This window comes from Chionomys nivalis, chromosome 13 (genome assembly GCF_950005125.1).
Source record: "Chionomys nivalis chromosome 13, mChiNiv1.1, whole genome shotgun sequence".
NCBI lineage: Eukaryota > Metazoa > Chordata > Mammalia > Rodentia > Cricetidae > Chionomys > Chionomys nivalis.
This window is the reverse complement of record NC_080098.1, coordinates 60,613,265-60,639,412: the sequence shown is the minus strand read 5'-3', so window position 1 is coordinate 60,639,412 and position 26,148 is coordinate 60,613,265. Positions and strand designations below refer to the sequence as shown.

The window sequence follows — 26,148 nt, the reverse complement described above, 5'->3', positions numbered from 1 at the left end:
ACTATTGACAGGGGGCTTTCACTGGGACTCATCCTGTTGTTGCCCTGTGTCTTGAAGATTTTGCAGCTTTGGGTCTGCAGGACTGGCCCCTTAACATGCTCTAGCAGATCATGGGTGGGATGGATGTTGGGATGAGCCAACTCATAGCCCTGGTTCTGGGCGTGGGTGGTTACTGGGTTGGTCAGCCTTCCAGCTTACTCTCATTCTCACCACCAGAGTGAGCTCTCCAGCACCACCCCGTTAGCTCACCTTATACAGTAAGCAGCAAGGGGCAGGGCTGGTTTTCCTGCCTTCATGCCCTCTGGCCAGCTCTACTGTGTTGCCCAGGCGAGGTGCAGAGGCCACTCCCTGAGTGCTGCATCTGGTAAGAGGCAGAGCAGGCACTCTCACTGTTGTGACCTGAGAGCCAGTTCTCCTACTGCCACAGGTGGCATATGGGGTTGCTTCTCTCCCTTGCTCATGCCACAGCATGGCAGATTGAGGGTGGGGCCAGATCTCTCATGCAGAATGGTTCACCTTCTGCCCCACCCTCTAACAGGATCAGCTCTCCTATGCTGCCCAGGCAGAATGCAGGGCTTGCTTTCCCAAGTGCTGCAACTGGTGAGGGGCACCTGCCACAGATGGCTAGGGAGAGGAGGGAGGGCATTTTTCCCTCTTCCTCTCCACCTGAGGGCACATAAAGGGGTGGTGCCAACTTTTCACTGTCAGGCTTTCTGGAATGGCTCATCCACTGCCCCACCAACAGGGTCAGCTCTACTGTGTTGCCCAGTGGTCATTGTGTTTTATCTCACCAATAGAAACCCTAATGAAGACATAGTATAAGGTGTGCAACTATAAATAAATCAGTATTCCATGTTTTCATTGTCACCACTATGTTTTTAGCTGCTTGGATATAAGAATTATATGAGTGTTGTGACTTTTTTTCATCAGTACAGCTTGAAATTTGACTGTTGAAAAAAAATGATGTGACCCTTTCCATCTTGAAAAAGTTAAATGATTAGATAGAAAAGGAAGCCTGCTATGAGGTTAGGCTCATCATGTTCTTTACCAGTGACCTAGATAACTTTTACTTAATGCCTTATGATTTATACCTTGAAATGAAAGTGTGGAAAAGTCCAGTGTCCTGAGTAATTCTTTTTTGTTTGTTTTTGCTTTTTATATACATTTTTTATTGATAGTTATTGAGCTCTACATTTTTCTCTGTTCCCCTCCCTGCCTCCCTCCTCCCCATGTTCCCAATTTACTCAGGAGATCTCTTGTCTTTTTCTACTTTCTACTTCCCATGTAGATTATATCTATGTAAGTCTTAGTGTCTGCATTGTTGTCTAAGTTCCCTGGGATTGTGGTTTGTAGGCTGACTTTCTTTGCTTTATGTTTAAAAACCACCTATGAATGAGTACATGTGATAATTGTCTTTCTGTGTCTGGGTTACCTCACTCAAAATAATGCTTTCTAGCTCCATCCATTTTCCTGCAAAATTCAAGCTGTCATTATTTTTTCCTGCTGTGTAGTACTCCATTATGTAAATGTACCACATTTTCCTTATCCATTCTTCAGTCAAGGGGCATTTAGGTTGTTTCCAGCTTCTGGCTATGACAAACAAAGCTGCTATGAAACATAGTTGAGCACATGTCCTTGTGACACGGTTGAGCATCCTTTGGATATATATCCAAAAGTGGTATCACTGGGTCTTGAGGAAGGTTGTTTCCTAATTTTCTGAGAAACTGCCACACTGATATCCAAAGGGGTTGTACCAGCTTGCATTCCCACGAGCAATGTGGAAGTGTTACAACCTCTCTAGCATAAGTTGTCATCAGTGTTTTTGATCTTGGCCATTCTTACAGGTGTAAGATGGAATCTCAGAATTGTTTTGATTTGCATTTCTCTGATGACTAAAGATGTTGAACATTTCCTTAAGTGTCTTTCAGCCATTTTAGATTTCTCTGTTGAGAGTTCTCTGTTTAGTTCTGTACTACATTTCTTTTTTAATTGGGTTATGTGATCTTTTGATGTCCAATTTGTTGATTCTTTGTATATTTTGGAGATCAGATCTCTGTCTGATGTGGGGTTAGTGAAGATCTTTACCCATTCTGTAGGCTGTTGTTTTGCTTGTTGACCATGTCCTTTGCTTTACAGAAGCTTTTCAGTTTCAGGAAGTCCCATTTATTAATTGTTTCTCTCAGTGTCTGTGCTGCTGGGGTTCTATTTAGGAAGTGGCTCCCTGTGCCAATGCGTTCAAATGTACTTCCCACTTTCTCTTCTATAAGGTTCAGTATAGCTGGCTTTATGTTGAGGTCTTTGATCCATTTGGACTTGAGTTTTGTGCATGGTGATAGATATGGGTCTATTTTCATTCTTCTACATGTTGATATCCAGTTATTCCAGCACCACTTTTTAAATATGCTTTCTTTTTTCCATTTTAGATCCTGAGTAATTCTTAATGTCTTTCATGGTATTGAAATGGCAAAGTATGCTCCTCTAAGTCCTTCCTAGTTTAATTCCCATGTCCCTGGGTACCAGCCATTTGTTTTGATCTCATGTAAAATTTTGCTTAGTCTAGAATCTCCTTGACTAGTACTTTTAAGACTTCTAAAAAACCATATTGTTAAGAATTTAGAGATGATTTTTAATAAGATGGTATGTATCAGGTGGTAGGGGTGGCACACACCTTTAATTCCATAATTTGTTAGGCAGAAGCAGGAGGATCTGTTGTAATATGGAGCGGCAGGGCTGCATCCCCGGCACCCGGCCGCCCACATGGGTAGCTTATGTCCCGAAATAATTACACCGAAATTGTATTCTTTTAATCACTGCCTGGCCCATTAGTTCCAGCCTCTTATTGGCTAGCTCTTACATATTGATCTAACCCATTTCTAATATTCTGTGTAGTACCACGAGCTGGCTTACCAGGAAAGATCTTAACCTGCGTCTCTCTGGAGTGGGAGAATCATGGCGACTCACTGACTCGGCTTTTTTCTCCCAGCATTCTGTTCTGTTTACTCCACCCACCTAAGGGTTGGCCTATCAAATGGGCCTAGGCAGTTTCTTTATTAATTAACCAATGAAAGCAACAGATTAATACAAGACCCACCTCCATCAAGGATCTCATGAGTTTGAGGATAGCCTAGACTACAAAGCAAGTTCCAAGACAGCCAGGACTACACAGAGATAGATACCTTGTCTGAGGGGGTGGGTGGGGGGGGGGGAAGAGTGATGTATCTGTGTTGTTTGAAGACACCTATTTATAATCAGTAGCCTGAAATCTACAGGAAAACATTTCATAGATTCTAATAGGCTAAATTTAAAAATTTCATGTTTCTCAAAGCATGATATTGATGTGGAGTGTCATGACAGTTTTCAAGCCTGTGAATTTGGGTGAGACGTTTAAAAGTGACAAATTTTAATTAATCAAGACTTTGCTTAAACTTTAAAAGACTTCATCTGAAATATATATCTATTATAGGTATTTGTTAAGACATCGGCATACAATATTGGGAAATGTCAAAGTATTTTATACCAGTCTAGGGAACACATGATTTATTATTTAAATTGAAGTCATATTTTTAATCTGAAGTGGTAACTACTGATTCAGTTCAGAGTTGTAACAGAAATGCAGGTGGCTTAGATTTCGTGGTACATAGTGGAACTCAGGAAGCAGATGCAAGAAGATTGGAAGTTCAAAATCAATTGGGGTACAGGAATCTCTTATCGCAAAAGGATAAATAAAATACAATTAGAGTTATTGGTAATGTCTTTAGATACCTAATCTTGATTTTCTTCTTTTTTCCTACCTGTTTTTTTTTTGTTGTTTTTTTTTGTTTTTGTTTTTTTTTGTTTGTTTGTTTTTTGAGACAGGGTTTCTCTGTGGTTTTTGGAGCCTGTCCTGGAACTAGCTCTTGTAGACCAGGCTGGTCTTGAACTCACAGAGATCTGCCTGCCTCTGCCTCCCAAGTGCTGGGACTAAAGGCGTGCGCCACCACCGCCCGGCCTTTTCCTACCTGTTTGACCTTTTGTCAATTATCAGTTTTCTTAACTGTAAATTGGAACTAATGAGAATTTCTGTCAAGGTTATTGAAGAAAATAGACAGTTTTGTTTTTGTTTCCAAAGAGCCAACTAAGAGGAAGCTTAACTTACAAAATCCCTGCAAATTCTAAATTCTAGTTACCTTACATCTTTAACTGTGAGCAGTAGGACTCTGTGAGATGCTGTTTTATCTGCTTATACATGCAGCCTTCCTGAAACTTCAGGTGAACATTTCTTTGAAAAGAAACCTTTTAGGAGCAAATCAACCTGATTATTTATATGACTGATTAATAATACATTACAGAGTAAATAATCTTGGTACAAAGACAGAATTGAACAAATCTAGACTATGTTTATAGAAAACACAGTAAAGTTTTAAGGAAGTTAAATGTTACAATTCAGAAGAGCAAAAAGGTAAAAGAGGAAACAGCAGTAGGCATAGATAACATCAGTGTTCTAGAAGTGCAAGAATATAGTGATGATTGATCACAGAACAGTCTCATGTGGGTGAGACTAAGCACCTAGACGGAGAACTCAGACATGAAGTGTGCTGCTGCTGTGGATCTCAGAACTCTGGAAAGGCTCAGGGACTGAAGCACCAGTGCCTTGAAAGGAGAAGTGAGCTCACAGCAGGAATTCTAGTGGAAAGGACGTATGTGGAGAACTTTGAGTTTGTCGGGCCCAACAAGTACCCAGCATAGTGAGTGGGGAAAGGTCCACTGTTGATAGGTATTTTTGTAAGCTTCAGTACCTCAGGAGTAAAGATGGTAAAACACTTTAGAGAAGTTGCATATTAAGGAACATGAATCTAAAAGACTTTGGTTACTTAATAGCACTGCAGCTGAATAATTATTTCTGGGCTAACGAACATGTTGGCTGCAAAGATGGTTGGTACAAAGCTGGGACTATTCGAATTCACATCCACCTGTGCCAGTGCTTGCTAGACAGCCTGGCTATGAGGAATTCATTAAGCAATTGTAGAGTTGAGGAAGGTGCCTACCCATTCTAATCAGTGAATGTTCAGAGGTGCTGCCCAAGGAGCTCTTGGTCCACAATGCACTTGCCCAGGAGAAGAATGTGCCTCTTAACATCATGAGTGCCGATGAAGTAACCAGAGCCCTGGTGAATGTGCTCAGTGACAAAGCCTGAGGTCTCCACTGAAGACTATGAGCGAGAGCACCAGAATCTGGACTCTACTGGACTGAATAGAATGTGGGAAAATGTACTCTTCTCTTCCTTCTAAAGTTTATGCTGAAAAAAAAAAGATAAGGAAGAAAAAAATAATTTCTTCTTAGAATATGGGTATTTACTTATTAGCAAACTATTTATGATAGATGAGGAAATAAAATAATTTCCAAGCATAGAAGAACTCCAGTTTAGCTCACATGTATACTTTGTTAAGAAATCGTTGGAGAGTATAGTCCGTACACCAGGGAACCAACCAAGCAGAAGAAAGCTCCATCCAGCCAATAAGGAGGGAGACATAGGGGAAGGTGTCCAGGGTGATGGTGACCAGGAATGTAACTTACTGTGACTTTTTTGTCCACTGTGCATTGCCCCAGGAAACTACGCATGTTAGCATCCATAATTGACAGTGATGTTTAGCAACCCGGAAGATGCCTAGAGGTGTGTGGCTCTTCAGGGGCAGAGTGAGCTCTGAATGTCTGTCCTTGGTTTTCTCACTTTTCTTCTTCACTACTAAATGAGGAAATAACTACTGCTCTTCTGGATAAATTTTAGTTGAAGACCTTAGAAATCTATTGTTTAGTATTTATCAAAATTATAAAAAGTGCCTTTTTAAAATTGTTTCTGTATGAGATGGACCACATACGGCATTGAATGCTCTCTGTATTCTTAAATTTTGTTTTTATAACTTAAATTTTAGTAGAGTTTTTGAGCCATTAGGAGGTAAGAACAGAAATGAAAATCATTACTTTAGTCTAATTTGTGTTGATATTTTCAGTGACATATAGTTGACATGTAAGTATCCCAAGCTGTTCTGTGTTTTTCAAGCTCATAAACTGTTGTTACAATGCAAGAGCAATTTTCAGTGGTAAGAAATTGTTTTAAGTTTGCTTTTCTCTTTTCTTACAGGAAGGAGCTTGAAGCCTTCAAAGGTAATTCTGTGTTTAATTCTTCACTTTAAAGTAGTTGGGGGATTAATCATGCCAGATGTTCTAGGTTGGTGATAATGAAAAGAGCTAATTCCCTTTCTTTTAAATAAGAGAGTTTATGTTAAAAAGCAGATGTTGAGTTTGGTGGTGTTTGAGCACGCCTTTAATCCCAGTACTGAGGTGGCAGAGAGGCAGGTGGATCTATGAATTTGAGGCCAGCCTGGTCTACAGAGTGTTCCAGGAGAGCCAGGGCTACCTGTCTGGAACTTCACCCCCGCCCCTTCAAAAAAGAAAGTAGAAGTTAGCATAATATTGTTTATGTAAGTTTATTTCATCAAACAAGTTTGAAATTCTGGTTTACCTGGTGCACAGGTGCCAGGTGAGGCTCTGCGCTGAGTAAAGAGTGAAGAAGGTGTAGTGCTGACTCTGAGTTGCTGAGGCTTGGGGTTTCAGAAATGTTTCTGCTATGCAGTGTCCCTCTGGGTCACGAAAAGAAGAGATGGGGAGGATGCTCAGTGTATACCTAATAGTCTCATGAGCTTCTCAGAAGTCTGCCTTGTCAGTGCTGGCCCTGCTCTCGGCCTGTTCTGTGACTTTGATTAGTCTTCTGATTTTGGGCTTGGTTCCTCCATCTGCAAAATTAGAAATTTGGATGAAATGTATTCTGAGATTCTGAAGAGCAAACCAGTATTCCTTTCTGTTTTAGAGGAGCTTTTGAAGACACGGAGTCATTCTTGGCCCTGGTGCCCCATACTAGGACATAGTAACTACTTTTTTGTTGCTGTGGTAAAGCTCCGTGACTAAGGTACTTAGTAAAAGGAAGAATTTCTTTGGTTCCAGAAGAGGAGTACGTAATGGCAGGGAGGGAGGCATGTCAGAGAAGTCTGGAACAGGAAGCTGAGAGGTCACAGTCCTGTGGTTGATGCTAGGAACTCTCAGGGTCTGCCCTTAGTGATTACTTCCTTCAGCAGGGCTGTATCTCTCCAAACCTTCACAAACTGGGAACCAAGTGTTCAAATGCCTGAAGCTATGGAGGACATCCCTGAGCAAACCACCATACTGGTCCTGGAGAAACCCACAGACTTCCCAGTGGCAGAGTCCTGCACTAAAGTGCCTCCTTTCAGTTGTCCTGCACTAATTCCGTAAAACTACTGTTCCTAGAGACTTTCTTATCAAGGGATAGAAGAGGTCAATTACTTGTTGACTCTCTTGGGTTCTCATACATGCTTGTTACTCCTCATGTAAGTTTGCCTGACCTTTAGGTTTACTGAATGAGTAAAAGTTTTCCAGTGTTGTTGTTGATGGTTAGAATTGCCTCTGTGTCATATCTGTTAAAATGTTTCAGAAAAATGATTATTCTTCAAGTCAAGGGTCATGAAGGCATATTTCTCATGTGGCTGCACTGAACAGACTGTTTTGTCTCAATTTCTGTTTCACTCACTTCCGTGATTAAGCTCATGGCCAGTTAGTTGTTGAAGGTAATAGTACGTGACCATGTGACAGCATGTATTGTCATGCTCTTGTTGCTTTTATTTAATTGTGATCACCTATTTATGGGTGTTATTTTTTTTACCAGTTGTTTGAATAAGATTTGAAATCTTCATAAAATTCTGATTTCCCTTTGTTTTGATCAACCAGTTTAGCATTTCTTATATAACAAGAGATGGAAAAAGCCCAATCAAGTTAATAGTAGAAGACAAGCAGGGACGCACATTATATAAAATGTCAGCTTTATTTGCATCTTCCTACTGAAGCATTCTGTTTTAGTGTATCACTGTCCTCAGAGATCAGCTCTTTGCAAAAGGCTAGGTAATATTGCATATTGCTTGATAGAATAATTCAATTTAGGTGGAGGTAACTTGTTTATACACACATTCCTAACTTTGTGCAACATTTACAGCACACCAGATCTATCTACAGATAGATCAAATTTTAGACAGGATGGAAAATTTTATTCAGAGCTTAGGTTCTGTTACTAAGGATTAAACAAAGGACCTCATGCATGGTAGAAAGGTGTTTTCCTTCTGAGCTCTGTTCTATCCCTTTTTTAATTATTTATTTTAAGACAATCTCACTAAACTGGCTAGGCTTGCCTCAAAATTTATGTTCCTTCTGTCTCAGTAGCTGGAATGATAGGTAAATGCCACCATATCCAACAAAAATAAAATTTCATTTAATTTTTTTTGATGATAATGTCTGTGTACATAGGGCTGGCCTAGAACTTGAGTAGACGAGCCTAACTATGAACTCACAGAGATCCATCTGCCTTTGCCTCCTCAGTGCTGGAATTAAAGATACTTGTCAGCATACCCGTCCTTCAAGGGATCATACTGGGCATTTGGGCTTATATTATCTTTTATGAAAGAGTATTTTACCAGCATGGGTGTGTGTACATCATGTAAATGCAGTACCATCAAAGGTCAGAAGAAGGTATTGTCTCCTCTGGAACTGAAGTTACAGAAGGTAGAGACTGCCATGTGGCTGATAAACTCAGGTCCTCTGTAAGAGCAGCAAGTGCTCTGAACTGCCAAACCATCCCTTCAAACCCTAATTTTAAAAGTAGGTTATTATATATATTTGAATTTTAAAAGTTACTCTTAAGATTTTAAATCTAGCCAGTTGTTGGTGGTACATGTCTTTAATCCCAGCTCTTGGGGAGGCAGAGGCAGACAGCTCTCTGTGAGTTCAAGGCCAGCCTGGTCTACAGAGTGAGTTCCAGGACAACCAGGACTGTTAACAGAGAAACCCTGTCTCAAAAATCCAAGAGAGAGAGAGAGAGAGAGAGAGATTTGAAGTCTAAAAATATGTCACTGGAAGGGATCAAGGAACAGAGATTTAGGGTTGGATATTCCTATCTCACTGTTCAATTCTTGATTTAATATGGTTTTAATATATTACATTTGCCCTTTATCCTTCAGCTTAAGTACTTTGGAAAAGCAACCACCAATCCCTTTCCTCCAGAAAACATACCACCTGGTACCTATAGTTTGTTGAATAGAGATGGCCACTGGCCACTCTCCCAAATACCTATTTTCATAAGTAGGACGGAATACTTAGCCAGGGAAAGTGTCACCTCACAAAAACCACCTCTGCAATGTGCTACTGTTCCGCACACTCAAATACTAGATAAAAATGGAACATCACTGTTAAGGACTATTGCAATAAATTAGGATTGCAACCCTTTGGAAAACTTGATATAGTTGACTAGGCTTTCAATTTTGTTATAAATAGTAGAGTTAAAAATTAGAAAACATCCAGCACTTGGGAGGCAGAGGCAGGTGGATCTCTGTGAGTTCGAGACCAGCCTGGTCTACAAGAGCTAGTTCCAGGACAGGCTCCAAAACCACAGAGAAACCCTGTCTCGAAAAACCAAAAAAAAAAAAAAAAAAAAAAAATTAGAAAACATTTTGGGAAAGGGGTTCTGTTGTGCCATACATCTATATTTATGTTCTGTTTTTTAAAATAAGACTAATCCAGTGCAGTGTGGGTAGCGTACTCTAGAATTTTTAGTCAGACCATGCTTAATGAGTATATGATTAAAACTGTAGTTATGTTTTAAATTAAAATATTTGCATATGTATTTTAAGAGATTTTTATTTTAACTTGCTTTAAAAAAATTAAATAACCAAAGTAGATACAATTTTATAAGATATTCATTGTAATCTACTACTTAATATAAAATCTATTTGTCAAAAAATGTGATCAATAAGTTGAAACATGTCACGATTTAGGAGTTGTCATTATTCCAGTAAATGGGGGCCATCAGGAGACTCATGTGGAATGAGACAGCTAGGGCCACCTGCTGAATGACTTTTGAGACTTTGCCTGGGAAAACACTGGAACAGATTGTGCCAGAGCATTTGGAGAAATGGGAGGAAGAGTACAGCAGCTTAATGACAAAGAACTTCAGAAAAGAAGTGGTAATGCTGATGGTAGCTTTCCATCAAAATTGAGCAGATTGGAACAGCCCTTGTCTTGCTTCATTTTGAGGTCTTAGAGATGGAGAAATTCTCAGCATTGATGGTAGCAGACTGTGAATAAAAATAGAGGTTGATGTGGGATGTCCTTCTGTGTATGTGTTGCTTTTATTGACTGATGAATAAAGCTGTTTTGGACAATGACTTAGCAGAGTCAAGACAGGTGGGAAATCTGAACAGATATATGTAGAGAGAGTAGGCAGAGTCAGAGCATGCCATGTAGCTGCCAAAGGAGACAGACTGTAGAACCTACTGGTAAACCACAGCCTCATGGTAATACACAGATTAATAGAAATGGTTTAATTTAAGATATAAGAACTATTCAATTAGAAGCTGAGCTAATAGCAAGCATTGTTGTCATTAATATAGTTTCTGTATGATTATTTGGGTCTGGGTAGCCGGGAATGAAAGAGCAGCCTCCATCTACAGAAGTCATCAAGTTGAAGAGATCACATTTTAGTCGCTGTTTTGTTGCTGTGAAGAAACACCATGACCACAGCAACTCTTAAAAAGGGAAGAGTTTAGTTGGGGCTTGCTTATAGTTCAGCAATCCTTTGTCATGGTGGAGCATGGCAGCATGAAAGCAGACATAGTGCTAGAGAAGTAGCTGAGAGTTCTACATCCAGATCTGCAGGCAGCAGCAAGAAGAAAGAGACTCTGGACTTGGAATGGGCTTTTGAAATCTCAAAACCCACCCCTAGTAACACACTTTCTCCAACAAGGCCACACCTCCTAATCCTTTCAAATAGTGCCATTCCCTGGTGACCAAATATTGAAAACTATGAGCCCCATGGAGTGCCTGAGACCTGCTTCGGTGAGGATTGGGGCATGGGGTTATGGATTCAGGTCCTATAGTGAATGTGTGGAGTCAGTAGATGGGGAGCAGGCGGGAGGAGGAGGACAAAATCTTAGGATGAAACAGGATGGCTAACAGTAGTACCCAGTGGTGGTGGCACACACCTTTAATCCCAGCAGAGTCATGTGAATCTCTGAGTTTGAGGCCAGCTTGGTCTACAAAGTGAGTTCCAGGACAGCCAATGTTACACAGAGAAACTGTGTCTTAAAAAAAGAAAAGAAAGACAGACAGAAAGAAAGAAAAGAGAGAAAAGAAAAAAAGAGTACACCTTTTATATTTTATAATTGCATATAGGGTTAAATGGGAGAAAAGGAGCCTGTGAGCTGAACTCTTCTTGCCTTTAATGGCCCCAGGCTCTGAATCTGAATTGTAGGCTTTTCATCCTTGTGATCAGGTGTGTCTAGCAAATCTCTAACTTTCCTGTTCTTGGTGTAATTAGGAGGGCACAATGGAATTCCTGGTTCTACAGTGGCAGTGATTTTTTTCCCCCAAAGAATTATTTGTTTAGAGAGGTTACCATTGAACATATTTTCATTCTTTACCAAAGCCCACACAAAATTTCCCAAATGGAAAGTTATTAATAATGAGAATCGTTAAAAATGAAATAAAAAGATGCTGGCGAAGTGTGGTCTGCGATGTCAATGCTGGAACTTTGTCAAGCAGCTGTGATTGCTATGTGGTCCATTCCAGTGGGGGTCATTCTCATTCAAACCACCACATCACCTGACTGGAGACTTCAGAACTGTTAGGATCCTCACTTGTTAGATGATATAAATGTTATGCCCAGATCATGGAGTTCCCCCCAAAACCAACTAGGAGAGCAAGTCCTGTATGTAAAAGCAAAGAGCCTTTATTCTTACACAAGTTTGCAAACTTAAAGAGCCACCTTTTTTTATAATAAAAAAATATACAGCAGTTTTTATAATAGCAGAGGTTGGGGTGAGGGATCTCTAAGATTCAGGATCCCTGCTTGACTGACATTTGTCTTGGGGTGTCCTGATGAAAAGTGGTGGGTGTTGGCAGGTGATCCTATCTACAATGATTGGAATGTTAGGAATTTCCTTTGGGTGGTCTGTTCCTGGGTGGTCTCAGTTTGTAGTCTTTTTGGAACCAGATATTGTCTTAGGGTAAACTACGGAGTCTCGGGCCTCTATTGAGCTTGTTATGGGCGGGTCCTACAATAACACCCTCTATCCTAATAGAGCTAACAAACTGTGCCAGAGCTTATAGGATATAAAGGCTAATATAATTTGAATATTATCTAGGGATAGTGGGAATAAACACACTAAAATGGAGTAATCAACTGGAGATAGGCAGTATCATTCAGTCTGAATGATAAGTACATGCAGGGCTTACAGGATGCAAGGACATTTCAGAAAGAGGAAAGAACACTTGCAAGAATACAGAGATACTTATTTCAAGAGTTGAAGCTGAAGTTTTCATGTTTGTTGAAAGAACTACAAATAATTTGTCACCACTGAAGCATATGATGTGTGGACTGAAGGCTAGAGTCACATCCAGCCTTGTATGTCATGCACAGGGTTTGCACTTTTCCTTTTAGACCAGTGGTCTCCACAAATGGATGGGCATACAAAACATTGGCCACAGGGAAGATGACTAGAATGCTTCTTTTAAGTCTTTTTCTTTTATTTATTCATGTGTGTGCGTGTGTGAGATTTGTCTCACTTTTTTTCTTCTTCCTGTCAAGAATGTTAAATGTTGATTTTGTGTATTTGTTTTTGAGGCCGTTTTTCAAGTAATTTTGGATGACTTTGAGCTTCTGATCCTCCTGTCTCGCTTTCTGAGTGCTGGGATTACCGGTGTTCATCATTATGTCAGGTTTCTGTGATGCTGAGGAGCAAACCCAGGGTTTTGTGCATCCTAGGCAAGAACTCTACAAACTGAGCCATAGTCTCAACTCCAATGTGTGTATTTGCAAATTTATATGTAGGGATTCATTTATATAATATATAAGTAATCATATTTGAAGGGTTGATGTTAAAGATTTTTGTTCCTTAGGGGAGTGTATGCTCAAGAGAGCATAGAGGTTCACTTAAGAGAGACAAGTTAGAGACTTGGAGAATCCAAGGAGTTTTAGTTAGAATCACAGGATCAGATCTGCTTTATATTTTCTGGGATCAGCTCCAAGATGAGAGAACTTAATTGAGTTCATATACTGGTATGTGCCTGGGATCCCATGTCCTTCAGAGACTGAGGCCGGAGTCTGGGCAACATAGCAAGGACTGGCCTCAAGGAGGAGAAAAGGGGAAGGGAAGAGAGAGGACAGAAGAGGAGAGACTTAATGGAAAACTATTTAAAAGGCTTGAATTGAAATGGGAGAGATGGCTCGGCAGTTAAGAGGTTTTGAGTTGGATTTCCAGCACCACCTTTGGCAATAATCTGAAGCCTATAGCCTCTACAGCCCCTGTATGCATGTCTACAAAAACAGAATTAACAAAGCAGCAAAAGGCTAAGAGAGAAAGAGGAAGGGAGAGTGTTAGGTTAAGGGAGATTTGTTTTTAATTTTTTCAAAGGAAATTATTTGCTTTAAAAGGGGAAAGAGGCTGTATGTAGAAAGGCTGAGGTGAAGGCAGAGTGAGAGGGGCTGACCGAAGGACTGTACCAGAGAGAGTGGTTTTTGAGGAGGCAGTTTTGAAGCAGGGTACTGCTGTTGATTACAGTAACTATCAGAAGTGTGCCATTTCAGGACTCAATGTGCATTCCAGTCCACTGGTCAGTGTTACTGAATTTAGGAGAACCTTTGCTAAAGCTACATTTAAATGAGGTGGGGGAAGTTTAAAGATGCCTGTGTATTATAAAGCAAGCATATCCTTTATTTTGTCTACTTTTAGACATTAATGTTTCTTGTGCTTTTTAGGGTGTTTCTAATGCATCTTTGTGCTTAGATAACAAATTCAGAAGGATTTAGTATATTTCCAGCCCAGCCCACCCCCATTTTCAGCATCATTTGGTATGGTCCCAGATCGGTGCATACATCTTTGTATACCCAGAGCCCATGAGAGCTTGCATCTTGCTTTATAGAGGCAGTAGATTCTGGTATGTGTCTGCCTAAGCCATCAGAAACATTGGAAAACTAACAGCTTCAATACATTTTCTTTGAAAAAAAAAAAAAAAAAACCTGAAAACAAAAAACGAGTTCTGGCTGCAGCCTCCCTCCCTTTGTTCTACATCTCAGAAGATGCGCGTGAAGGAAGCTGCCTGGTAACTGGAGTATCCTCTTGACCAGCTCTGCTTCTGCCTGTTTGCTCAGTTCTAAACCATGTCATCTCCAGGACCCAAGGAAAACAGTCAGAGGAGTCCCCGTAGGTAGAACTTCATTTCATGTTTTTCCTTAGGTGCTTTTATTTAAATTTGTTATAACTGCATGGTATAAAGATGAAATGTTGTTTAAAAACTGAAATTAAATTTAGACTGATTTGAACCTGAAAACACAATATTTTAGTGAGAGCTTTATTTTCTGTGTATATCAATAAGTAATTACCATTAAGTAAATTCTAAGAACAAATAATTGTTGCATGGGGATCTAGGACATTTGCATGTGTAATATACATCTTCTTATCCATCAGGTAAAATTTCCCAAATAGATGCTTTTATAAAGCAGCATTTATATTAAAAGCCAAAATGCCATTCCATTTCTTACAGTTAGAAATGAAAGCTAATTCAGCATCCTTGCTGCTAAGGTGTTCATTTTCCAAGCAAAAGGTAGCATAGTTAAATATACAACCATTCCTGGGTACAGGATGAAGTTAAAGTTCACCTAAGAGGACTGATTCTAAGATGGGTTTTGAAAATGTCTTAATGTTTCATACAGATTTATAGCATATTATTTTTGTAAGTTTACAGAGCTGGGGTGTACTTATCACCAGTTGACTGAGGATGTGGTTTTAAATGTGATATTTTGTATATGCATATAGAGGTATATAAACCTGTAGAATTTGCTGGAAAAGATAAACCTTAAGAATTAGTTTTGAGTGCTTTTTGTTGAGTAATGTGATTTTATCCTTAGAAGCAACTGATGAATAATTTCTATGACTTACTGCATTTAAAAAACTCCCCATTATTCCTTTAAGATGGCATATGTTGTAACATGTTCCTTGTATATATCATGCCCTGTTAGGTAGAAGCCTGAAAGAAGTGTGTGTGGCCCCCAGTCTCTATCATGACTTTCCTGTTTTTGAGATTGCAAGTTAGAGTTAAAGTTAATTAAAAAAATGATCTTTCCTGTCTCATCTCTATCTAGTACTTTCCTTTTTTTTTTTTTTTTTTTTTTTGTAGTTTAGAAATTGAACTGCAAGCCTTAGGTATGCAGGTACACACTCTACCACCCCAGTTCCATGCGTAAATGTATTTTTTTTTTTTACAAAAGGGAAGAATTTATGAAATTGAACTCCAATTAAGAGTGTTCTATATTCTTGCTTATTTTTTACTTGTTAGGTGGTGAGGAAAAAGCCAATAAGAATGGAGAAAGTGAAACTTTAGCACTTTTAGAGACTGCATAAGAATTAGCCTCCTCTCCGTCATACTTAGCATTATAGGGTCTAAGAGGAATGGTTTTAGAATGGGCATGATTTTAAGTCATTAACCTAAGAAAATTGCTCCTTACAATTTTAATTTATTGATGAATTCTGGTAAAGATATTGCGTGTCTGCTCTTGTTCTCTTTAAAATATGCTAATATGTAAGTATATTTGCTTTTTAGAAGTTTGTTTATATTGTGATAGAGATGTTGGAAGAAAGCTGTGTCCTGTAATACATGGAAATTTACATCCTTTAAATTTTGATTCTGGGACAGTTTCTTTTTTTTTTGGAGGGTGGGGGTTGGGATTAGAGACAGGGTTTCTCTTTGTGGCCCTGGCTGTCCCGGAAGTAGCTCTGTAGACCAGGCTGGCTTTGAACTTAGAAATCTACCTGCCTCTGCCTGCCAGATGCTGGAGGTAATGGTATGTACCACTGCCCAGCTGAGCACTTTATTTTTCAAACCCAGCTGAGTCTTTATTTTGACACTTGGTCAGATACCATACTTGTGGCCTGCCCTGCTACTCTCCTGGATGTTTTTTTGTATTGGAGAGGATATTGGCACTCGAACAGCTTATATATTAAACTGCATAAAAACAGAGCTTGAGATGAGGGTTGTGACCCTTAAGTGCTATCCTTCAATTTCTTACAAAGATTATAGACTGCTATTGCATGATCAATAATTACAGCAATAGATCATTTTAAGAACCAATTGGTACAAGCTTTTGTTGCATAACGTGTTTGATATCTTGAACAAATACAGCAATTCTGTTTCATTGCCCTTTTGGTGAACATAGTGTAAACTTGACAGCAAGAATTATACCTTTCATAAAAGCACCACAAAAAAGAATTCTGTGGAACTACTGCCTGTCAGGCTTGAAAAGAGGATGTTACCTGTTGATTGTGTGTCTCAGCTTTTTTGGAGGTTGGTGCTAAGACATCAACTCTGTGCTCCTCTGAACCTGCTGGTTAAACTTTTAAAGGCAGCTCTGGAGTTCCCACTAACTCAGAAGACTGCCGGCTATGATGGTTTTTTAGGGAGAATACAGATCCAGGGAGAAGTCAGGTGACCAGCTGATCAGAAGGAACCCTTGGTCCTTTTTTTTTAATATACATTTTTATTGATATTTATTGAGGTCTACATTTTTCTCTGCTCCCCTCCCTGCCTATTCCCTCTCCACTTCAATTCTCCCCCAAGGTCCCTATGCTCCCAGTTTACTCAGGAGATCTTGTCTTTTTCTACTTTCTACTTCCCATGTAGATTATATCTATGTAAGTCTCTCTTACTGTCCTCATTGTTGTCTAAGTTCTCTGGGATTGTGGTTTGTAGGCTGACTTTCTTTGCTTTATGTTTAAAAACCACCTATGAGTGAGTACATGTGATAATTGTCTTTCTTTGTCTGGGTTACCTCACTCAAAAGATGTTTTCTAGCTCCATCCATTTTCCTGCAAAATTCAAGCTGTCATTATTTTTTTCTGCTGTGCTCCTTTGTCCTTCTTACCTGCCTGTCCTTGCCTAGGAGTGCCCATGGTGTGTACACAGCCACATGAAATGTGATCCACTTAGATTCGAGGAATCAGTGGTCACCCTGCAGTAGGAGAGACGACTAAAGGCACTAAAATATACTAGTATACACGTTTTACTATTTTTCTAAATATTATTTTTATAGAAGACAGCAGTATTTGTAAGATTCTCGCTATTATACTATTCATTTTAAACCCTTATTTCTAATTTTGAGAATTTATTAAATAAATACTGTAGCTATGGGTAAGATGGAATTGACAATCAGAAAACTTATATGAGAAGGTGATTGGTTTATTTTTAATTGGACAGAAAAATGTATTTGCAGTAAAATCACAGTAATTTCAATGATATGAGTTTTTTTAAATGGGGCCGGTGATACAGCTCGGGGTAGAACATTGCTTGCCCTGTGTGAGGCACTGGATTTGATCCTCAGCAGTAGGGAAAAAAAGGTGGGAAGGAGGTTGGATAATACTTGAATGTATCAGCTTGTCATGCCATCATATTTTTTTTTCTTTTAGCAAAGTTAGTATATAGCACATAAAATCAGCAGTGCTGTTAATGTGTAGTACTTTTCTTTCTATTAAAATTGCAGTGTTAGGGCCTGGAGGTGTAATTTAGTTAGCATACCTGAGGCCCTGGGTTCAGTCACTAGCACTGAAACAAAGCAAAGTCAAGCAAACGGCAGTGACATGAGTAGAAACCCATCCTGTCCGGCATCTAGGACATGCGAGTCCATACATCGTACCCTCCCACCCTAGCTCAGTGTCACAGCCAGTGAGTGCAGTCAGCACTGGGGCAGGGCAGACTCTGAAGTGAACCGTGCGGTTTAGACAGACCTTGTCTGCCTGTGTTCACTTTCCCTGTGTGTACTGCATTTATATTTTTGCTTCTTCTCTCTAACCATACAAATGTATGTTTTGCAAGCTTTAGTAATTAACACATTATGGAAACCTGATCTGTATTCTAACAACTTACCTGGTCTTCCCTTGGTTATACCTGGCTATTTTAAAATAAGAACGATAAGAACAAGAACCTTTTGGGCTTTTCATTCATTCATTCATTCATTCATTCATTCATTCATTTTTAAACAAGCTGATTTATGTTCCAGAACTTTGGAAGAATTTCTCTGAATTTGTGGTGTTAGGTTGAAGCTCAAAACAGGACTGAAAGAAAAATTTTGAAGGCCTCTAGATCCCTTCCGTGTGCTGTGCCAGATCTGACATGAAATACTTAACTGTTCCTAAAATAGTCTCTGAAGCTCTGATGGTAATGTGTGAGAACAACTTTAAAAGACACTCAGACAGCATCACTTTTGTGCTTTAGCGTTGTGTTACAGCTGGGTAGAATGACAGGAAAATTAAGTGAACGTGGGAAGGAGAAGGGGCTCCTCACCCAGAGCCTGGTTAAGCACTCTCTTACCGGGTAAGAGTCAAGAATTCTACCACAATTAATAGCATTTGGTACAAAGGTTGACAGGAGAGACAATATCTAGCTATCCATCCATCCATCCATCCATCTATCTTTATTTATTTATTTTGAGAGGCAGAGTCTTACATGTACCCCTGATTTTCCTAGAGCTTGCTGTATAGACCAGGTTGCCCTTAAGCTCAGCTCCACCTGCCTCTTCCTCCAGAGTTCTGGAATTGAGCCACCATGCCTGGCAATGATTCCACAGATAGGTGGGTGGGTGGGTGGATGGATGGATGGATGGATGGATGGATGGATGGATGGATGGATAGATAGATAGATAGATAGATAGATAGATAGATAGATAGATAGATAGATAGATAGATAGATAGATAGCAGTTAGCAGGGTACTTTGGGGATATAGGTCAGTTGGCATAGGGCTATGGGGATGTAGCTCAGTTGGCAGGGTGCTAAAGGATGTAGTCCAGTAGTACAATGTAGGCTAGTATGCACAGAGTCCTAGATTCAGTCATCAGCACGTATAAAACACTGTGATGGTATACCCCTGTGAGCTCAGTGTTTGGGAGGTAGAGGCAGGAGGATCAAAAGTTTAAAGTAATCTTTGACTATTTAATTCAAGGCCAATCTGGGCCATATGAAACATTATCTTTAAGAAGAAAACCAAAAGACTATGTACCATGTTTAATTCCCATGGCCTATTCTTCTCAGGTATCTGGATATTTTCACAAGCAAGATTCTCAGAGTCTGTATACAGTGAAGTCTTCTCTGTGGTCTAGGGCTTTTCCTATTAATGGCATTGTTATCCATTGCACTTTAGGAGCCATCCTGCTGCTTTAGCAACCCTTTAAAGGTACAGGCTCAGAACTCACCAGTATCATATATATGCGTTCTGTAAAGTCAGTATGTGTGATGCGCTCTTGAGAAGCCTGTACCTGTATGTGGACAATTTTTATCTTTTCCCCGAGTTCCTCTCTTTCTAACCTGCCTTACTTTCTATAGTTAGATCTATGTTGAAGTCTTGTCCTAATAAGACAACTCTCAACTCTGCTTTATACTGGCCTTCCTGGAATTCTTTTTCTGGTGCACAGCCATGGATTCCCCAGGATGCTGCAGGCAGCAGTGTAGAGCTGTTTCCAGCTCACAAGTTTCCAGCACCCTGGTAGTACCTAAGGAGAACCCTTCACATCCTATAACCCAACATCCTGCCCCTATGTAGAATCCACCCTTGAGTACTTCTGAAGGTTGTTCACAAACTTATGGGGCATCTTGCTCTCTGCAACCCTTCCTCAGGGTGGGGTTACAGGTGTGTGCCACCACTCCTAGCTCTTCATCTTAACACTTGGCAGGCTTGACGTCAGCAATAACTTTGATGATGATCTGACAGCTGCAGTGTATGCTATAGCATGAAATGACTTGCTGCATATTGATACAGAATATCTCTACAGTAATCCCTTGTAGTTCTCTCATTCTGTGATTGACAACATTTCATGAGTGCATTTGTTTCTTGTTCCATGGTGCCTACATTTGAGCAGCTGAGTGAATCACCTGAGCTCTGGCTTATGCTGGAGCCCAGGATGATTTTCCTCCTGCCCTCCCTTTGACTTCATTGGCATCTTGATTTCACTGCACACAGTGCTCTTCCCACAGTAGAGGAGGGTATACAGTTGCTGAGACTTTACAGAAGAGCGTGAGACCACACTGAAACTTACAATGTGTGTGATTGATTAGCCAGGTCATCATGAACCAGATACGGTTTTGTTTTGTTTTGTTTTGTTTGTCAAAGGTATTTTTGTCATTGACCTCAATCTTTGGATTTCGGTTGCTGTGAAGAGACATCTTGACCATGGCAACTTTTATAAAGGAAAACATTGGGTGATTTACAGTTCAGAGGTTCAGTCCATTATCATCATGGTGCTGGAGGAGTAGCTGAGAGTTCTGCATCTTACAGGAAGTTGACTGAGACATGGGGAGGTATCCTGTACATAGGAAACCTCAAAGCGTTCCCCCACAGTGACACACTTCCTCCAACCAGGCCATACCCTCTCCACAAAGCCACACCTTCTAATAGTACCACTCCATATGAGATTGTGGGGGAGTCAGTTACATTCAAACTACCACAAAACCTAAGTTCAGAGGGAGAGAATATGACAAATAGCTGTTGTGACCACCAGATCAGACAACTTTGATAGTACCTTCTTTTGCCTTTCTGAGCAGACATCTTCTTTAAAATTTAAACTTCAGATATGATTACTGTGTTTGCATCATTTCTGCCCCTCCTTCTCCCTCTCCCAACTTCTCCATGCCCCTCATTCCCTCTCAGATTAATGATCTTTTCTTCTATTGTTATGAATGCATGTATATATATATGCATATATGTACACACACATAACCTACTGAACCCTGTTGCTCTTATGTGCATGGGTGTGGGGCTAACTGCTTGAGTTTGTGTAATGCATGGGTACTCATGCCAGGAGAAGAATGACTCACCTTCTTTCAGGAGCCATTGCTTGCCTGTAGATCTTCATTTAGGGATTAAGGCCTTATGAAATTGTCCTATTTGTGTTGGCATACTAAGTGTGTATGTATGTGTGAGTGCACACAAGGCACATGCACACGTGCAAGTAGATACGAAATTTTGAAATTGGCATCAAGTGTCTTCTTCCACTGTAGATGGAAGTTTCTCTCCTGCCCTGTCCTGCAGCTGTTCAGTCCCAAAGAAATACACAGAGACTTAATTATAAACTGTTTGGCCTGTTAGCTCAGGCTTATTATTAACTAGCTCTTACAACTTAAATTAACCCATAATTCTTGTCTGTGTTTAGCCATGTGACTTGGTACCTTTTCTGAGAAAGGCATTCTCATCTTGCTTCCTCTGCTTATGGCTGGTAACTACATCTCTGCCTTTCCTCTTCTCAGAATTCTCCTAGTCTAGTTGCCCTGTCTATACTTCCCTCCTGGCTACTGACCAGTTGACATTTTATTGATCCAATATGAGTGACAAATTTTTACAGCATATAGTAACATTATCTCACAGCACTCCTCCCATTCATTTTTATGTACTGAGACACAGTTTCCTGCAGAATCTGGAGCTCACTGACCCAGCTAGCTAGCCTGCTCCAAGGACCTGTCTCTGTCCACAGAGTGCTAGAATTAGAAGTGGTGCCACAGCTGCCTGGCTTTAAATGAGTTCTATGGTCTGCTCATCAGACCTGTGTGGGCAAGAGCTTTATCCATTGAACCATCTTTCCAGCACGTAGCAGGATATTTTTGTTGCTGTTTTGCTGGTTCTGTTTGTGCATTTGGGAGGTACAGTGCCAAAATACCTGTTATAAATGGAAAGGTTCCTCCTCCTCCTCTTTTTTTTTTTTTTTTTTTTTTTTGTCAAGACAGGGTTTCTCTGTGTACCCCTGGTAGTCCTGGAACTTACTTTGTAGACCAGGCTGGCCTCAAATTCACGGAGATCTGTCTGCCTCTGCCTCTCAAGTGCTGGGATTAAAGGCGTGCACCATCTTTTTCCACTTCTTATTTATTCTTTTTTTCAGATATTTGGCTTTGATTAAGCACCACTAATTACCTTCATAGTTTTGCATTGTAAAGAACAAATATTTTGTTTTCTCAGACCAGTGTTAAGCAAATTTATGTTACAGGATCCTTTTGGGGAGAGAGAGACAGGGTCTCTTGATAAAGCCCTGACTGTCTTGGAACTCAGTCTGTAGACCACGCTGCCCTTAAATTCACAGAGATTCACTTGCCTCTGCCTCCCAAGTGCTGGGATTAAAGGTGTGCACCAATATACCTGGTCCTCCTTCTTTCTTTTAGATTTAACACTGGATTAGGCCAAAGGAAGAGGTTTTCATAAAAGTCACAGGAAGAGCTGCCTTTACTTGGCTGTTGTGGTTTGTACAGATCCCTGAGTAAGACAGTCTAACAGCACAGCAACCTTATGTGCTTTGGCAATAGCCCAAAGCAGATAGTTGTGTCTATATTTCTATATGCAAAAAACAAAAACAAAAAATGAGTACTTGTAACCACATGTGGAAAGCATTAGTCTGCCATCAGAACCACCTCACTCTTATTTTAAGTTTGTATTAAATAAAATTAGGACTCCCGGGACACTCTATTTTGATAGAAATATTACATGGTGTGCTGCTACCTAAGTAGAATTCTTTTTCATGTCTAAATAACTCTAAAGAAACTTGTTCTTGAAATGGTTGGACATTTTCTCCCCCAGCCTCCTCTCCCACAGCTCTAAGCCTTGATGGAACAGCTTGAGGGGCAGTGCTGTGACTGCTGGAGGAGGATTATTTCTATGCACTTTGGAGATCGTGACTAGAGCCACTTTTGGTAACTTCAAAGGAAAACAGTATTGTTACAGTGGGCTGAAATAAATATATATGTAGCATTCAGAATTAGATGGATGATATGGTCCGAATCTTTGCTTATAGATGTCAGAACTTTGGCAGTGTGGAGGCAAAGGGAAGCTTGGTTTTTTTTTTTGCCTCTCTGCCCTGATGTTTCCATAGCTGAGTCTGGGGATACTGGCAGTAAGCAGACTAATGGGAGGAAAGTCGTGCACCTCTGTTATGTGCACAGGAGGAGTTAGTATTTGAAACCCCACAGATTTAGAAAGAACAGAGGGCTTGAGCAGTTTTAGAGGAGGAAAAAATGGCTTATAGAGGAATGAATACCCATGGGCCGTGGCCTAAGACAAAGTTTACCCTGGGCTCTGGGTGCTGCATCAAGGGCTAGAATCCTTTCCTATAAGTTATCCTCTCTGTTTGGTGAAATGGTAAAGAAGGACTTGTTTTCCTTCAGGAGGTGTTTTCAGGGAGGTACTCTAAGTTCTCACCTTTGTGTCAGTGCTCAACAGTTGAGAGCCTCATGCTGGAGGGGGTGACTTTCTCAGCTCCTATTGCAGGTACCCCATGTGACTGAACAAATCTTCTCTTTAGAGTTCTCTGCTTCACCCTCATGCCCTGAAATGAATCTTGTAGCAAGTGACTGAGGAAGTGCCACTGGTGTTTGCAAAACTCTGGTCCCTCGCTCGTATGGTTAGAGAAGGAAGAAGTAAATTGTTCATTCATGCACTCTCTCCATTTTCTTCTTCTTGCTTAAAAAAAAAAGATTTATTTTTTCTTTGAATATTTAGTTTATGTGTATACTTACCACATGCTTTCAGAAACCCATGGAGGTCAGAAGAGAGTATTGGATTTCTTGGAACTGGAGTTACAGATGGTTTTGAGCAACCATGTGGATACTGGTAACAAAGTCTGTGCTCTCTGAAAGAGCACTCAGTTACCGCTGAACTATCTCTTTAGCTCTTTCTATTTTTGTTTTTATATTATGTGGTGAGGCACAGGGTAAATGAGACTGAGTGCAGTTCCTCTGAGGCCAGAGAGAGCGTTGGATCCATGGAGCTGGTGTCACAGGTGGTTGTGATCCTCCCATATGGTGCTGGGAACGAAGCTCTTTTGCAAGAGCTATATATCCCCTAAGCCTCTGAGCCAGCTCTCCAGCCCAGTGCTTGTTGCTTTTTAGTTGTGGTGGTACTGAGAATCCTTTTAAATGTGTTTGCTTGACTGCAGAGGTGTGGACAATGTTTTGTTGTTGTTTGTTTGTTTGTTTCAAGATAGGGTTTCTCAGTAGCTACAGAGCCAGTCCTGGAACTTGCTGTGTAGACCAGACTGGCCTTGAACTCACAGAGATCCTATTGCCTTTGCAATACTGGGTTTAAAGGTATGCACCACCACCCTGGTGAGATGTGTGAGTGCTGGGTTGAAAGGTGTGTACCACCACTGCCTGGAAAGATGTGGATGTGTATCTCTGTGTTTTTGAAGTTACTAACCACATGGATTCATTGTCTTTCTGACAAAGGCCTTTAACAATAGGACCAGCGACTTTTTAAATAGTGCTAAGAATTTATATTCACTGGATACAGCAGAAGAAAATGCTTATAAGAAAAAACTCTTATTTTTAAGAATGTTCTAAGTGGCTCTTGATTGTATCATGTAGAAGCTAATTACTGGTTACTGACTCCAGGAATGTTATCAATTTTTGGTAAATCACACTCTTATAAAGAAGTTTAAGTAACCTTTGCTTTAGTTTTCTCTTGTTGTACCAGATATCAAATATTACTGTATGGTGATAAAAATGGAAAAGACATATTACTACCTCAGCAAGTTAATTTATATTAATATATATATATATATTCCTAATTTGAATGTTGATGACACAGAATATACTCATAAAATAGTATAGGTGGAAACAACAATGTCATTCTTATTTAGGGCTATATGTCATTTAATCATGATCTATACATTGAGAGAGCCCATGTGTATATGTGTATACCAGGCGGTAAAACCAGTGAGCAAGCATCTGGGGCCAGGCTAGGAAAGCTAAGTTTCCAAACCTCCTGGAACATTGTTTTCTGCTCTTGAATTGCTAAAGAGATCACCTGAGTGGTACATAGAAAGGACCTTGTATTAAGTGCTGTATATAAGAGTGGAGCTGCAGATACAGCGCAGTGTGCACCATGCACCTAGCATGCACAAGCCCTGGGTCTGATTGTCCAGCAGCTCCCTCACTCCCTAAAAATGAGTTAACTGCTATGATAACAGATTCAAGGCAAACAGGTTAGTGACTTATGGATTTTTTAAAATTTAGTTTCTGCATTGTATTTTTAAAATGAGACAGGGAACAACAGAAACAAGCAGTTAGAGCTGAGTGTTTTGTTCCTAATAAACTTGCTGCAGCACACCTCATTGCTTACAGCTATGTGTTTGCAGCAACTGACTTCTGTCCTTTTGCTTTTTTTTATTTTTATTTATTTTTATTTTTTATTTTTTTGGTTTTTCGAGACAGGGTTTCTCTGTGGTTTTGGAGCCTGTCCTGGAACTAGCTCTTGTAGACCAGGCTGGCCTCGAACTCACAGAGATCCGCCTGCCTCTGCCTCCCGAGTGCTGGGATTAAAGGCATGCACCACCATCACCCGGCCCTTTTGCTTATCTTTGAAGTAGGACTAGGCTGATTCTGGTGTACTGACGACACTGTGACAGTCATTGATGATTTAATGTGATGTCAAAGAAGAGCCAGATGGTAGAGATTTAAACACCACTCTTCTCTTCCTGTGGAGAAAGAACCAAGGCTTTTAGGAAGCCAAGGGTGTCAGCAATTTCAAAGGGATGATGAACTATTTGGAGGAAATGAATACACCCAAGGACAGATAGTAACTTGGGTCAGTGATTTCTCAGCTCTGACTTTGACCTTCTTCCTCTGTGATGGACATTTTTTTTTTTAGGTAATGAGACTCCATGCCGGTGTTCCTGCTTTGGAAGGGAAGTTCTGGGTACTCTTTCCAGGAAAGGAAGAGGGGAGGTACAGAAGTAGGGCATGAGTCTTGGGTCAGGTGACAAAATAACAGGACATAGATGCTCCAGACTTTACCTGAGGTGCATCGTCTACCTTTACGAGCCTCCGCTGCTTCATCTGTGCTGAGTTAATTTTCTTCATTTATACTTTTCATTTAGTTTATTTCTATTAATGCAGTTTTCTTTATTGAGTCTTTCTGTGTTTGGGTTAATAGGATATAAAACAGAATGACTTAATATTAGGCTTTTTCCTTCTGAGGTACTGTATGATATTTGCAAGTAGAGAGAAATAACCTTAACCAGAGGAATAATCTGTCTGTTA

The 26,148-nt window shown here is 40.1% G+C and overlaps 1 protein-coding gene across 2 annotated transcripts in view; it reads left to right on the top strand.

Moving 5' to 3' along the window:
• Dtnbp1 (dystrobrevin binding protein 1) overlaps positions 1-26,148 on the top strand; it is an 86,929-nt gene that overhangs the window by 41,761 nt on the left and 19,020 nt on the right. For both annotated transcript variants that reach the window (XM_057787149.1, XM_057787150.1), the window contains exon 7: positions 6,119-6,141. In XM_057787149.1, coding sequence (XP_057643132.1) covers positions 6,119-6,141 — 23 coding nt within the window. The remainder of the gene's footprint in view (positions 1-6,118; positions 6,142-26,148) is intronic.